Genomic DNA, 15,994 nt, shown 5'->3' with positions numbered 1-15,994 from the left:
CAAGACAAGGAGACAGGCCTCAGAAGAAATCACCCCTAGCCCCAGATGTCTGGCCTCTATAATTGTAAAAAAAAAAAAAAAAAAAAAATGTTTTTTAAACCACAGAGTCTGTGGCACTTAGTTATGGCAGCCCTGGAAAACTAATAAATTTTTAACTAACCCACTTAACTATCTACAGACTGTATACTGTTGGTCACAACAGACATCTGGTGAGTAGAGAAACTAGTATTACAGAAAATTATCTTCTTTACTAGAAAAACTTGTGATAGGTCTTTAGTGTCATTGTAAAATTACTAAAACAAGGGTCATTTTATTATTTTATGGTCTAAACTAGTGTTTCCCAATCTAAGTTAATAATAGAGGCCATGAAAGTCAATATATCAAAAAACCTGATGGAAATCCACCCCAGAAAAGACTTCAAGAATATTACTAAAACAGGGGAGGCATTTATTGGCTACACATTTGGTGGGGTGGGGGCTTAGACCCCTAGCTTACCTGACACAAAAACATAAATTCCATTAAAATTAGAAAATTTAAGGATAAAAAATAAAAGGAAGAGTATGTTTATAATCTTTGAGGACAGAAATATTTCCAAACAAGAAATAAATCAATAATCCATAAAAGATCACTAAGTCTATTATGGTGAAAGACACCCTCAATGAAAAATAAAATGGCAACCTAGGAGAAAAGTATTTGTAACATATGTGAAAAGGGTTAATATTCTTAACATACAGAGTCAAATCAATAAGAAAAATATTAATAGATTAGTATGGACAAAGGTCAGGAACAGGAAATTCATAGAAAAGCAATGATTAACAAATGTAAGAATATGTTTAACTTCATTATTGCAAAGGGAAACAAAAGTAACATAAAATATGATTTGAATATTATTTATTTTGCTGATTAGATTTGTGAATGTAAAAGGCTGCCTTAATACATAGTAGTAATCTCAGAAATTAAGCATTTTTTAAAAAAAGAGTATGGTCATTCACATTGCCCATTTTAGCAGTGTGTATTAATACTGCAAATGAGTCTGTCTTAATACAGTAAAAGTTCTCAAGCCACAATAATAGGATACAAAGAAATACGCACTGAAATAGCATTAGGTGAAAGGGAAATAAATGGAAATAAAAGCAAGTCTCCATCAATAAGAAAAATCATTTTTTAACTTGTGGCACATTCATATTACATAATACTATCTAGATATTTAAAAGAATTTTTTGTATGTACATGGACTATCAAAACAAAAACATTGCCTAAAAAAAAGTATGTATATTATAATCTCACTTTTTAAAAAGTTAAATTATGTTAAGTGTCTACTGGTGTAGAACTACTTTATTTAAAATGGAAAAGTTAACACTTCAACAGTAGGATGAATTTCAATTTGGGGTTTCATAAATCAAACACTGAGAATAATTCAAGTGAAATTAAACATGAAACACTAAGGTTGTTTTCAAAGTGCAAATTTGAATGTGAAAAGGGTTAATATTCTTAACATACAGAGTCAAATTGCCTCAAATCCAAGATATAATTTCTTTAGATTTCAAGAATTTTGCCTCTGCTCTATTATAAATAGATCACTAACCAAAAGTGAAATTTTCATTATATTTAAAAACCTATCTAGATTGTTAACTGAAGATATATGCCTGCAAATTTGAGATTTTTAATAATAACATACTGACTTCCAAATTACTTTCTCATAATTACAAATCACATTTTTATCTTATCATGTTCAGTTAATACTTGTTCAGGGCAGAAATATAGCTCTGCCAGAAATTTTCTGCAATAAATCCCTGTAAGTATCTTAGAACAAAACATTTGTTATAAATGAATTTACATCTCAAGATTGCTAAGATTTAATTTTAGCCAAGTTTCTTATTTACTTTATGTACTGCTAGGTTTGAGTTCAAAATGAAGGGATTCTTCCCTTTGGAGAAAAAAAGGAGAAATGTAGTTTGATCTTGTTTCAGTGCTATTACACTACTTTGAATATTCTGAAAGTTTTACAGAGTTCAGTCTCCTGAGTTATGTCAAGACAAACATATTCTATCATGGAGAAATTAAAAGTGCAAAGGCAAAATTACATTTACTTCATTCTCACTTATTAGAAAAGCAATCATTTCAGACATAGCTGCAAATGGGCAGTGTTTGTCTTGTTGTCTGCATTATTTTAAAAAGTGAGTTTTTCCCTTACTATTCTGTGTATCTGAAATAAAAAATTATTCATTGTAAGTAGCACGTATTCAACCCTATCTTTATAGATTACAATAGCATACTTCTCAGTATTTATAAATAGTGAACACTAAATGTTTTATTACATTATGTTCCTGAATAAAAAAGTAATTTAAAAAATATGGTTCATGTTTAAATATCAGTAGGAAGGCAAGAACTAAAACATTTTTTTATTGAATGTTGAAATAATTACTGCTGTCTATCAACTATTTTCAGTCTTCCTCCTGGTGTATCAACCCAGCTGAAGTCTTGTTTTGGCCAGAAATGTGTGAGTAAATGTGTATTTCTTTTGAGTAGACGCTCTAACAGACTGTGTATGATTCATCGTGTTCTGTTGTTTCCCCTCTAGCATAAACAGCAACATATCATGGTGGATATTCAGTCTCTTGAGTTCTTTGAAGTGATTATAGTGACAGGAATCCCCCTTTAGAGTGGACAGGAAGCACAGTTGACCTACAATCATTTCTGAGTTTGCGTCACTAAGATTTGGGGGTTGCTTGCTATCCTAGACCTATGTAGGCTTATCCTACTTTGTATACCTAGGCCACCAGATTTTAGAAACAATCCCATCTAAATTATGAAACTATGGTAAGACTCAGGTTAAAGAAACTTAGATGTTGCAGAGGAGTGGACAGAGAAGGAATAACAGACAGTAACACTGGAAACCAAGTCAAAACTCTTCCCATCTAATAGCAGGTAAAAATGGGCATTCAGGCTCAAAAGTTGAAAGTTTTATACGACCATCTTCAAAATAACCACTCTGGATATAGGTTCTCCACATTTATTATAAAGTCATTTAAGTTTCAAGCCAGTCGAAGCACTAAAATTACATGGGTTATATACCAATGCAAGCAACAACACATACACATCACGATTTAGTCTCTTGTGCAAACCAGCAAATATGAAGAGCACAAAATACACTTATTCACATAACAAAGAAAAACACATTTCATCTACTATTAAAACATGTCAGTAATGAGTGGAAGTTCAACATTATTTACTGGGTGGCAAAGTCTTCTGATACCCAGATGAGGGAGCAAGAAAATATACATGCCCAACCTTGATATTCTGACCCTAGATAGTTAATTAATTGGAGCAATGGTGGTGCACAGGAAAAGCTAAAGCAGTTTTCACAAAAGGCTCACTCTGTATTTAATAAATGTTCATATTAAGGTTGTAAATTCAAATTACGCATAAAACTAAAGTGAATTTGTCTTATTTCTAAGTCTTAAAATGAGCATACAAGACTATTATATACCACAGATTTATCTCCCCCGCCCCATATGTGTGTGTGTGTGTGTGTGTGTGTATGTGTGTGTGTAGACATTTAGGAATTTTCCACTTTAGTTATACAAATCATTTTAAGCAACTTTCCATCTCTAGAAAAAAAAAAATTCAAAGGGCATGTTTTTATCACTTAATTGAAACCTTCAGTAAAACATTTGATGTTTTGGATACCAGGAGTCAGCATTCTCTTTGTATTAATAATCATAAAAACCCATATGCATTTTTTTGGCTTAAACCACAAAAATTTATTTCTTACAGTTCCAGAGGCGGACGTCCAATATTAGGATATGGATGGGTTCTCTTGAGAGCTCTCCTTGTGGTAGAGGGAAATCTCTCTCATAACTCTTTCTATAAGGGCAGTAATTTAAACAAATTCACAAAGACTCTAAAAAAGTCTGACAAGTTTAGCTTTTGCCTAGAATAATATAATTTTTCAGAAATCATAAGCTCAAACAGTATGTGAAGTTGCATGATTACTACTTTACCTAATGCAAAGGGAAATTATTTCAGTTACCCTGAAGGTCTCATTACAAACTTTAAAACAGAGCTTACAACACTCAAATGAATGAACCTGTTGAAACTATTTGTACTATTTATTTCTGGAAATCAGAACAAATATACTTTCACTTGGAACATGAATGAAAGTTATTGGTGAATGCTACCCTCTATTATTTATTATACAGCAAACTGCCAAACTATGTGCAAAATATATATATCAAAAGAAACAAATTCTGAAATCAGCTCTTCCCACTCTTGTGTTTGTTTGCTTTCTTTGGAAGAAAAGCCTAAATCATGCAAACACATATTCTTTTACTTATTTTTTTTCCAGTTTTGATGTCTGTATCATGTGTTTAACATCATCTCAAAATCAATTATATTGCCCTAAAACGATGCTCACATGATACAAGTAATCTTTCCAGATATGCAGAGTGACTCCATTGTCACTCCCCAAAGCACTGGTCATATCACAGATCTCAGTTCAGATGCATAGGGCTAGGACCACATCGTGGCAATACAGCAACAATTTTTCCATTACATTTTAAAGACTCTGGGAGAAGAGGCCTGGAGATTCTGAATGAGTTTCTTCTCAGTGTCTTATCCCAGTTGAAATACATGCAAATATTTGCTGCAGGTTTTTTATCCAAAATGACAAGGGAAGGTAGGTAGAGATCTGGTCCCTTGTGCCTCATTTCACAGGACACCAATATTCTTAAGTAGTTATAGAAAATAAATATCTGCTTTGAAAGTTTGTCTTGGCTTAAAGTGCTCTTGAAACACATTTATGCAATGTAATAGCAATCACAAATAGCTTCCTTTTAAACACGTGTTGTATATACAAACATACACACACATACATAATGTATATATACATATACCATAATAATCAATATGTAACTGTCATTTTAAACTAAAATGTGCAAAAACTTTGCAATTCCATGTCCAATTTGCATTAAGAAATTTTTGTCTATAATTCAACTTGACAAGTATTAATCTAGCATATATTATGTGCTCTACATATGAGAATAAATTTGCAAGATTAATAATTTACTGGTCTTAAAATAAGAATATCATGTGCCAGCATGTTGTGATCTGCTTTAGATTTGCAGAAAAAATATTGCCTTCAAATCTTCAATGAGGAAACTTTCTTAATTTCTTTTAATTTACCCATGACAATTTGCCAAAATCCACAAAGTTAACAATGACTTCCAATGGAAATTAACAATAAAAACCAGAAATTTATGAACATAATCATTTAAGTCTAGCTGAATTAACAGAATTACCTAGAGTCTGAAAACAGTTTCACAGAGAAAATTAATTTTTAAATGGACCCAATTTAATGAAAGAAAGAAGTTTTTTTAGAAATACATTTCCCTATTATAAAGCAGAACTACACCCTATTCTCTGATGGACCTAAGACATTCTGAATGGGTACTAAATTATTTGGAATGAATCACAAAAACAAGGGAAAAAAAGGTCTGATTTATTACTGGAAATTTGGGGGAGATTATTACCTTTGATTTCTGGTTAGCTATTAAAATGATGCCAAAATGCCTGGCTGATTTCCATTCTTCCCCTTCAACACTATAGCACAAGCTTTAGAAGATGCTATCTTACACATTCAATGGACCTGTTGTCAAAAGAGGATTTTCCATTGTCTGTGGTGAGTATTTTTGTGTACATACATGCATGTAAGGCAGAAACACACTAGATGTAGATAATCTTTGAATATTATGTGTTGACTGTGTTTCTTTTATTCTCTGAAACAGAAATAATGGCACACAGCAAAGCACCTTTTGCCCATGTTCTTTGCTCAAATCATTGGGGTGTAAGTTGTTTGCATTATTCATGGTAGAGCTTTTTAGGAACTTCTATCATGCAAGTTGCCTATATCTGTGCTAAGTTAAAGCCTCTGTATCTCTAAATATGAACATGTATCAGCATACTAAATTTTTCAAAGAAAACGATTATTTAAAAATTTTAAATCTATACTTGCCAAAAAGCCTTCAAACAATTGACCTTCATAATAATAGATGAAAGTAATCATATTTGTCAAATATGATATGAATGGGCCCATTATAAATAAGCTCACAAGAGCAGACAACCTATGAGCCAGAACTGACCTATGAGCCAGAACTGACCTATATAGTAGGTTTTTGTTATAAGCCACAGTTGAATCCCAGGTGCCATGGTCATGCATATATTGATTGAGGCTACATAATGACTACTAAAACAGACCAGACAAAAATACAGGGGTCTTGTAGTTCAATGAGCTTTGTCTATGAAGAATAGCTACAAACAGTGATCCTAAAATAGCCAATCCACCATGCAGGTAGTATTAAGGTGTTCCCTAGAAGATAGGCCAAGTAAAAATACATTAGGCCTCAACACATTTATTTATTTTAAAAGCATCAATCACACAGATAAGCTCAAATTTTTTTTTCTATTTGACTCCCATAAGCATTATTTCATTCTAACTCCAGTTGACAAAAACAAGTGAAAATGTGCAATCATATACTACTTTGACAAATTTCAAAAGCTGAATCCAAAGAAAGTTATCACCAACTACCTGCTGAGGTCTGAACTTTCCAGTTAGGCTATGTATATTTATCTAATTAACTGATATATTGCCAAAAATTTTCTTAATCGCGTTCTAGTCCTACACTGACTTACTGTCCCACTAAACTCGGTGCTTGCTGTTTTTTTTCTGCAACTGGTGACTCAGAAATAGCAGCAACCTTTAAGGAATTTTTAATAGAGCTAAGCTCCCAAATATGTAAGCTGATGACATGCACTCCACAGCAGCGTCTGGCAAGCTTGAAGAGATTCTTAAGGACAGCCTTCCGGAGAAGAATATATACCCAGGGATCTAAGATTTGATTCCATGTTGCCATTCGGAGAGCAAAGAGCGTTGTTTCACAGGTCTCCAGAGAATTATTTCCATTTATGCCAATGTTGGCCATTGTTACCTATAATACAAGAAAAACAGAGAAATCAATTGATTGCAGGCATTTTTTTTTCAGTCCTGTTATTTTTAACTTAACTTAGCTGTGCTATATGACCTTCATTCCACTTCCATAAAGTGATGTTACGCTGCAAAATACTGACAAAAATTAAAGATATAATCAATGATACAGACATTTGAATCCTTTGAATTCAAATTGACATCAGAACTACAACAACAGTAATTTCTAAAAGTAAGTCAGATGTGCATGACTAGAATGACTCAGGGAGAACAGATGTTGACATCAGAAACCACCCTTCTTAGACTTCTGCAGATAATATTATCAAAGCCAGTACACATTTTGCATTTCAATAAAAACTAAATTATATTTAAGTACATAAATCATAGATAAGCTAACAGATTTTTTTAAAAAATGCATGCAGAACATTTGATATTAATTTGTACATAGTATATAATATTATTCTGTAATGCTACTTTTAGAGTTTTCAGCTTGGTAACTACAATGATAATACCATTTTCTCTTTTCTGAATCTCTTATCCCTACCATAAATAGGCTAAAACATTCTCAAAAGTAAACAATGGAATTTTCTAAGGACTTTGTAGAAATGAGCTTATCTCTATACTACTATATTGTGACTTAATCATAACAATTCTTATTTTGTCTCCTATCTCCATTTTCTGATCACTGTGATTATAAGGAGATCATTTTGTAGAATCAGTTCCATAAATGGTCCCAGCTACTATTAGAATAAAGCAAATCACGGAGTCCAGCTTTAACAGCCAAACGGTTACAGAACAAACAAAGAGGGCTTCAAAAACAACTCAGCTATAAAAAATAATTAAAAAAATAAACAGGAGATGAAACTGAAATTAAATGGTACTGGGTCATCATGCCACAAAGATTCAAACATGATATCACAAAACCTAAAAATCCCAAATGAAAAGAAAATCAAGACCAATGTCAAAAAGAAGCATCTTTATTTGCAAGGCTGAGATCAATGCTTAAAGAATAAATATCACTTATCAAAACTTCCATGGCCTGTATGACATAGTGCAAACTCTTCAACTGGCACTGTGATGGTACATCTGTAAGTTTACCTCTATAATCTTATCTCCCCTGCAAATATCTTATGTTCCAACCACTGGCCAATATCTCACTTTCAGAGATACACCATGTTCTTTGAGCAATGGCTTATGTAACACCCTTTATTCTGAACTCCTATCCCACTTTCTCTGCCAAAATTTTTCTGACAAAGTTTCTCTGACAAACTCCTGTCTCTAAACCCCCTATAAAACCCATGCATTTTTCCCAATCTTCACCAAGATGAATGAGCAGTTGCTGCCCTCCTCTGTACTCCCACTGCACTCTGTCCAGTTATACACTTTAAAACAATGCATAATAATTATGCATTTACCTGTATATCTATGATCATCTTTTGTTTTTCTTCATATTTCTAATATCCAGTACAAGGCTGATATCTAAAATGTACCCAGTAAATATTGGTTGAATTTACTTATGTTATTTTTTATTCTTTGCATTTATTTTTTGAAGCACAATGATTCATCATCAGAGAAACCTCTGACCATCTGTCACAAGGGTCTAATATTTTGAAGCATTAAGTGTTTCTGAAAGTTTTAATGTATTACTGAAGGATTCCAGTGTGGTTTGTTGGCACTTGAAAGAAGCAAGATATTGCTGTCCATGCAGATCACTTGGGCAACAGTCTTTTCCCAGGAAATAATGCATCAAAATGCAGACCTAAATATTCAGTAGCTAAATAAAATTAAAAGAGTATTTTCTGCACAACAGTACCTGGGTCAAATATAGACTCTCCTATCATTGTTGTATTATTGTTCCCTTAAATTATGCCTTAGGATTTTAAAAATATACCTACCTATATGGGACCAATTACTCTAAGAAGAAAATAACACCAAGACTTGACTGGCATTTGGACTCAAATATTTTCACTTTATATTGTTTTGTTCACTCAACAAATACTTATTGATTATCTGCTATGTGCCAGACAGTGTGCAAGGAATTGAAGATAAAAATGGTAAACAAAGCAGAAACTATAGAATTTATAATCTGTTTGCTAAAATTGGGTAGGGAGAGTATTAGGATGAATGAATAAATATTTCTCTTGACTCACAGTATTAAATGTATGCATTTTCTATTAATGAATAGGTATGTTCCTGGGTACCTACTCTGTGTATATGGGAGCAAATATACTCAGAACAATTGTGTGGAACAGTTGACCTTGCTTTAGAGATGTGCAAATTTAAAGCATCTCAGTTATATGGCATGCACTTCTCCGATTTTTCCTTTCTTCTCTGAAAATACTCCTATGTTCATCAACTATGAAAAGACACTGAATTTTCTGAAGGAACCCAGAGCCTAGTCTTCTTTCCAGAATACCAGCGCAGTGCCCAAGCACTCATAATCACTCTGTCCTTCCTTGACCACCAGCCCCAGTCATGAAGAAGGGTTGCCCCAAAGCCTTGGGAGAAGGAATTATTGTTTAGCTACCCACAAAGCTGTAGGTGAAATATTTCTGTAAAATAGATGTCATTAGTATTTTATTTATAATAGCATCATTGGTAATTCTGGATAAACTAAGTCTGAAAAAAATAGATAAACCATGATAATTTTACATTATGAAAATTTATGTAGGTACTTCTGTTTGTGATTCAGTTTTAACATTTTAAAATATTTTTAATATTTTGTTTTAGTTTAGTTGGACATAATATCTTTATTTTATTTTTATGTGGTGCTAAGGCTCAAACCCAGAGCCCCACACATGCTAGGCGAGTGCTCTACTGCTAAGTCACAACCCCAACCCCTCAGCTTTAACTTTTTTTAAAAAGCAAGTCACTCCAGTTGCATTAATTGTGTCATCTCAATTTTGAAAAAACAACTGTTGTTTTCTGCATGGGAAATAGACTGGGGTATATACATCAGTGTTTTCATTGGTTAACCCTAGGCAGTAGAAGCACAGAGGATTTTTATTTTCTCCTTTGGTTTGTGTCTAGTTTACTAATATTTTGGATAGACCATACATTGTTTTTACAAGTTGTGCTTTTTTCCCCCAAGTAATTTGTGGAAATACACTATTTTATCAGAAATTGTATCAGAAATTGTATGGATTATATATGCATATTCATGCACATGTGATGTGATACTGAAGGCGCCAAAGAATCGCGGAAAACGTAACTCTGATAAAACTGGCAGGAGATATGTGGGAGATGAGGTCAGGCTGAGGAATGTCTCCAAACTGGGCCAACATAGTCATTTTCCCTGGACCTGGATGACAGTCACTTCACATGCCTGGAAAGCATTCTTTTCTGACTGGCCCACCCAATCTTGCATTCCAGACAGTTATCCAGACTCTCATCAATACTTAGCCTTTCATCTAGTTCCCAAGAGAACGAGAGGACATAGAACTAGAGAAATATATATTATTTTTAAAAATATCTTCTACAGATTTTGGAAAGTTACAATTGTTCATCTTTATCAATGATTACAATTCGAACTGAGAAAATGGACAGGACCAAGTGTTTGCATAGTCTATAAGAAAACAATTAATTAATCTGATACCTCTAACACACTCAATACTAAGACAAGAGAGAAACAATGAAGTAAAAAATGTATAGGAAGGAGAGTTTAGGTGCATTGTCAAATTTCAAGGAATAAAACATAATAAAATCAAATATCTATCTACTTGGGCCACATAATACAATTATATCATCTGTTAAGTTCAAAATTAATCAATCGAACAGATCACTTTACTCAGATAACAGAGCCCATGTAAACTAAAATTTTACTCTGGAAGCTATTTTACATCTGGGTCCGTTGACTAGATTCAGGAAAGCAATGGTAAATTCAATAATTGTGCTTCTGTTCCTTTGAGTATTCATAAAAGTATATCAATCTAGAAGCAGGTAGTTTTTGAGTGTCTGCTATGTCCAGATCTTTTGCAAGATGCTAGTGATGTAGAGACTAATACTTAGATAAGTTCTACCTAACAAATTATATATTTTGCTAGCTATATAGTGTTTATTTGCTTTACCTAACACTAAAATATAATCTTGTTAAAAGCATGCCTTTTAGATTGATCAACTCTTCGCTGATTCCTAGCATCTGGCATACAGTAGGGCAGTCAATATCTACTAAATGAATTGAATGAATGAAGTCTCTGAGAAGACACCAACAAGAAAGCAGCAGCTACAAAAGCCTTCAAAAACAACAACAAAATAAACAAACAAAAAACCCACTACTCTTATGAGTTCCATATACCAACTTTAACCATGCCTAAATTACATGAATTTCTACATTGCTGATTATAGAAGTGTTTTAGCTTTTTGAGTGCTGTGACTTAAAGACCCAACCAGCACACTTGTAGAGGAGGAATAGTTTTTTTGAGGGCTCACAATTTCAGAGGTCTTAATTCATAGGAGGCTGGCTCCATTCCTTGAATTTGAGGTGAAGCTGAACCTCATGGCAGGACAGTATGCAGAGGGAAGCAGCTCACATCAGGAAGCAGAGAGAGAGGAAGAGACTCCAGCTCCAGATACAAAATATTTACCCATAGCTAAGCCCCAAATTAACCACTTCCTCCAGTCACACACCACCTGCCTCTAGTTACCCACTCAGTTAATCCCATCGAGATTAATTCACTGAGTGAGCTAAGACTCTCATAATCCAATCATCTCTCCTATGGAACTTCTTGCATTGTCTCACACATGAGCTTTTGGGGGACACCTCATATCCAGACCATAACAAGAAGATAATAATATTTTAGTCCTTTCCCACTTATTGAATGTCCATCATATTAAGACAATATTTTGCAAATGGTGAATGATTCAGAAATAAATCAGAGAGAAATATTTCAAGAGGAAAAAAGGACAAAGTTATATAATATTTCTTGTGTCAAAAATCTAGAATAGCTGTGAAATATTGTCCATCCCCGAAGTACACATCAGTAATAAAAAATTCACACATTTTTAAAAATTCTTTTTTTTTCTGCTTGACTTTTTCACAAAGAATTAAATGATGATCCAAATAATAGTACATTTCCATCTAAAGCCTTTCAGAGTTGCTAAGAAATGGGAAAAAAGGACACATTGTAGTGAAATTACTCCCTTTGCAATGAGATAATCCAAAATCATAGCATTTTATGATATCTTCCCTCCTTCACATCAGCTGAGGAAATTATATGCAGACTGAACAGCAGGAAAAATTTTACCCAAGTGCATCTTCAAGGAAGAGGAAAAAGTGAAGAAAAATTCATATAGGCAATACTTTATATATTTTAACCCATTTCATTCTCATAAAATCCCCAGGGATTGTTACTATTTCTCTGATACAGTCCATAAAAAACAAATTGCAGAGCTGGAAATTTGAACAAGTTTACACTGCTGGAAAATGGCAGAGGTAAAATTCAAACCTAAGTCCATCTGGCTTCAAAGACTCTTATCTTCTTCTACATCATTCCCATTAATGAGACCAGTGATAACATGTTATATTTATGAACAAGAAATGATTAATAAAAGAATAATAACTAACATTAACTGAGACCTATGTTGCATAGTACTTACTATATTTAGATGTATTCCCTCATTTAATCCTGCTACTAACTATGAGAGAAGTAATATCCCTACTTGAAGCTATTTCAGCCAATACATGAAGAGGTTAACTCATGAAGGTCACCCAACTAAAATGTGGTAGAGTCAGGATTTGAATAGTGGAAGTGGGTGGATATAGATTCATGTATTGGCCTCCTTGGCACTAGTAGATCTTATTTTGAACTCTATATTTCTATTTCTTTCTATGTCTAGTTGTATTTCTAGCTGATTCTATCATTGTCTTACCAAGTATTTCCATTAATACACATTCACTAGTATCTTTTTTTTAATCAAGAATCAATTCTAATAAATATTTTGCTCCAGATCTCTTGTTGCCATAACCACAGACATAACTGACAAGTAAATCAGATGAGTTGAGTACCATATAACTGAGGTGTCAGTCAGAAGCATAGATACCCAAACTATGAAAGGGCAGACAAGAGCTAGCTGTCCTAAAATGAAAAGGTAATTTTTAAAAATATGAACTAACAGGTTTAAATTGATAAAATACAACAACATTCTGCATCTTTTTTTTTCTTCTTCTTCATATTTACTCCATGATGAATGGCATGATTTTCACTTTCGTAGTCTCCTGCCTTTCATCCTTTAGATTGGTCTTTAGATGTCTATTTGGATCTAAATAGATTGTTTTTTTAATTATTTTTAATCCAAATTTATGCATTATTCTAATTTACCCTTATTTCATCATTTAGTAATGATGAATTTTTTAAAAAATCAATAAGAAAAATTTGAGGTCCTACAAGAAAAAAAACATGTACATGAAAATATTTATGTTTGTAGGTATAACCTGACTTGTTAAAAAAGGGATTTGAAGCATTTTATTTTATGATTTTAATAATGTTATAAATTCTGTCTCTTTTCAGCTATGATTGTCTTCATTAAACCTACAGTTGTAATAAAACAATATTGTTTATATTCTAAATATTGGCAGTGATAGATGCCTTCCTTTTAATCAAGAAATGTTTGTCTAAAATATGAAAACCAAAATAATTTTTAGCATTTCACCTGTGAATTGAAAAGAAAACAATTAATTGGAAGTCATACTATCGAAAGTGCTTGGTTTCAGCAAAAGACTACTTTATGTGACTACTTGCAACACTCTCTTTATAGTAAAAGTAGATTAAACCAGTAAGCATTTCAGTAAGTCTTCTGTCCTGAAACACATGTTTTTCCAAAGAGAAATTTCCAACTGGCCCAGTTGGTTTATTATTACAACAGTTTGGAAAGATTTCCCAAAGCATTTTCTAAGCTCTACTACAATAATTCATCATTTAATGGGAACTTTTAATGAAATGGGTATCCCTTTAAAAATAAAAGATATCCATAAATTTTAGAGAAAATCAGCCTTTTAAAAAAAGCCAATCTAAACCTGCTCAGTGGCACAGCAGATGGAATCCAAGCACTGGGGAGGCAAAGCAGGAGGATCACCTGAGCTCAGGAATTCAAGACTAGCCTGGGTATCACAGCAAGCCTGTACCCCAGGGGGAAAAAAGGAGAAAGGAAGAAAGAAAACAGGTAACCTAAGGCTACAGACCAAATGCAAAGTCTTCCAGAAACTTCATGGCTGAGTCATAGTATCTTTACAGACGAATGAGAGAACAGAATGTGGCGCTAGGAAGGGCTGGGCCAGGATTATATCCAATGCCTATTTAAAGGATGATACAGGTATTGCTCAGGGTGAAAATAATATAAATTTCTGGTCAATTAAAAAAAATAGCCCATGCTAATTATTCAGACAATTAATTATAAATAATTCCATTTTATCATGGTACTTGAGTCAATCAGTTTGGTCACAAGATAAAACAATCTTGAGTTTTGTTTTCATTTGTAAGTTTTTATTTTTGCATTTGTTTTTTACTTTCCAGATTAATTTTTTCTGGAGCTATAAAGTAACATTTTAAACTTTACCTAAGTAGCAAACTGAAATTCACCTTCCTTAGTTATAAATTAATATATGTCCTACTTGTCTCTAGAATAACAACCTACACACTTAAATCCTTGATCAGATTGTCCCTCTCCCATGTAATTTTCAGCATTTTGAAGACACATCCTATCTCATGGCCTTACTATACTAGCCACCCAACTCCAAATCCATTTCCTATTTGAAACAATTTATTGCAATAACTAAAGACCACATGATTCTCCTCTCATTGCCTTATTATTATTCATTCTTCAGCTGTTTGAGATTCATATCCTATGGTTTCATTATATCATTAACTCCATCAAGAAAAAAGATTTTGTCTTGTGGATACTGGAAACAAAGTGCACATACTCTATATTTGATTTAGAATTGGCACTGTATAAATACCAAAAAGAAAGGAAAAAAAATGCCAAAGGAACAAATGAATGAATGGGAAGACATTTTAGTGTCCATGGTAGCCACAAATCATGACTCTTGTTTGTTTTGTTTTGTTCTTGGCCAATTCACTTTATTTATTTTGTTTTGTTTTGTTTTATTTTTCCAAATCACCTTAATTTACAACTTTTAATGTACTCTATGAAGTTCGTGATTTCTTGAAATTCTCACCTTGCCCTTGTAAAGAGTTGAGTCTACACTTTGAGTCTTCATTATTAGGTGGGATACCTAATTCCTCATCTGTCCACTGGGAAGGATCTGGACATATAAAATGACCTGGTGCAGTCCACTGCCTCCACTTGCCCATGCACAGCGGCCGTGTCAGAGCCATGCTCCCTGCGTCCTGACAGCTGTTCCAGCCACCCGTCCTGCTTGCGTCCCCATCCATGTCTTTGACACTGTTCTGGGCATGTAGTGGGTATCTAGACATTATCTGGCATAAACCTCTGTAACATGCAAAACTGTTCCACCTTGATTCAATGGTTCATCATTATTACAAAAAAATAGTAACCAACATTCACCAAGTTCCTGATGTTATCATGTTAAAATACAAGAAGAGATAAATCTAAGGAATTATAGGATTTTTTTTTCTTAAGGGGTCTTTTTTCCCTTTTTTTTTTTTTAATAACAGGCTATGTTATAGAAATGGTAAGTTGGCACCTTAAAAACTTAGCATAAGCACGTCACTTTTTAATATGATTTTATGGATACAATCACAGTGACATTTTTATATCTCAATAATCATTACTTCACTGAGAACTCAGGAAGGCTGTCACTTACTAATATATTTGCATAATGATTATAATAAAAAATTATAGTAAATCTTTTTATTAGCTGAAGTTATAGTCAAGACAAAGAAGTCATCAATCATTGTCTAAAAAAATCAATTTTACTACTATGTGAAAACTTGCTGTATTAATGCCATGTAAGCTTTTAAATGAAGCTCCCCATTTCTTTTTAAAAATTACAAGTCCAACTTTTAAATAAATAGGAATTTCACAACACACTATACA

The 15,994-nt window shown here is 33.1% G+C and overlaps 1 protein-coding gene across 1 annotated transcript in view; it reads right to left on the bottom strand.

The window, feature by feature from the left end:
* Positions 1-2,999: 2,999 nt before the first annotated feature.
* Positions 3,000-15,994, bottom strand: part of Ptgfr (prostaglandin F receptor) — a 41,655-nt gene continuing 28,660 nt past the window's right edge. The window contains exon 3 of the mRNA XM_015490576.2: positions 3,000-6,986. Within this exon, the coding sequence (XP_015346062.1) occupies positions 6,687-6,986 (300 nt within the window). The 3' untranslated portion in view covers positions 3,000-6,686. The remainder of the gene's footprint in view (positions 6,987-15,994) is intronic.

The sequence above is a fragment of the Marmota marmota genome, unplaced genomic scaffold (genome assembly GCF_001458135.2).
Source record: "Marmota marmota marmota unplaced genomic scaffold, marMar, whole genome shotgun sequence".
Taxonomy (NCBI): Eukaryota; Metazoa; Chordata; class Mammalia; order Rodentia; family Sciuridae; genus Marmota; species Marmota marmota.
The sequence above is the reverse complement of the archived record's forward strand: the minus strand, read 5'-3'. Positions and strand labels throughout refer to the sequence as shown.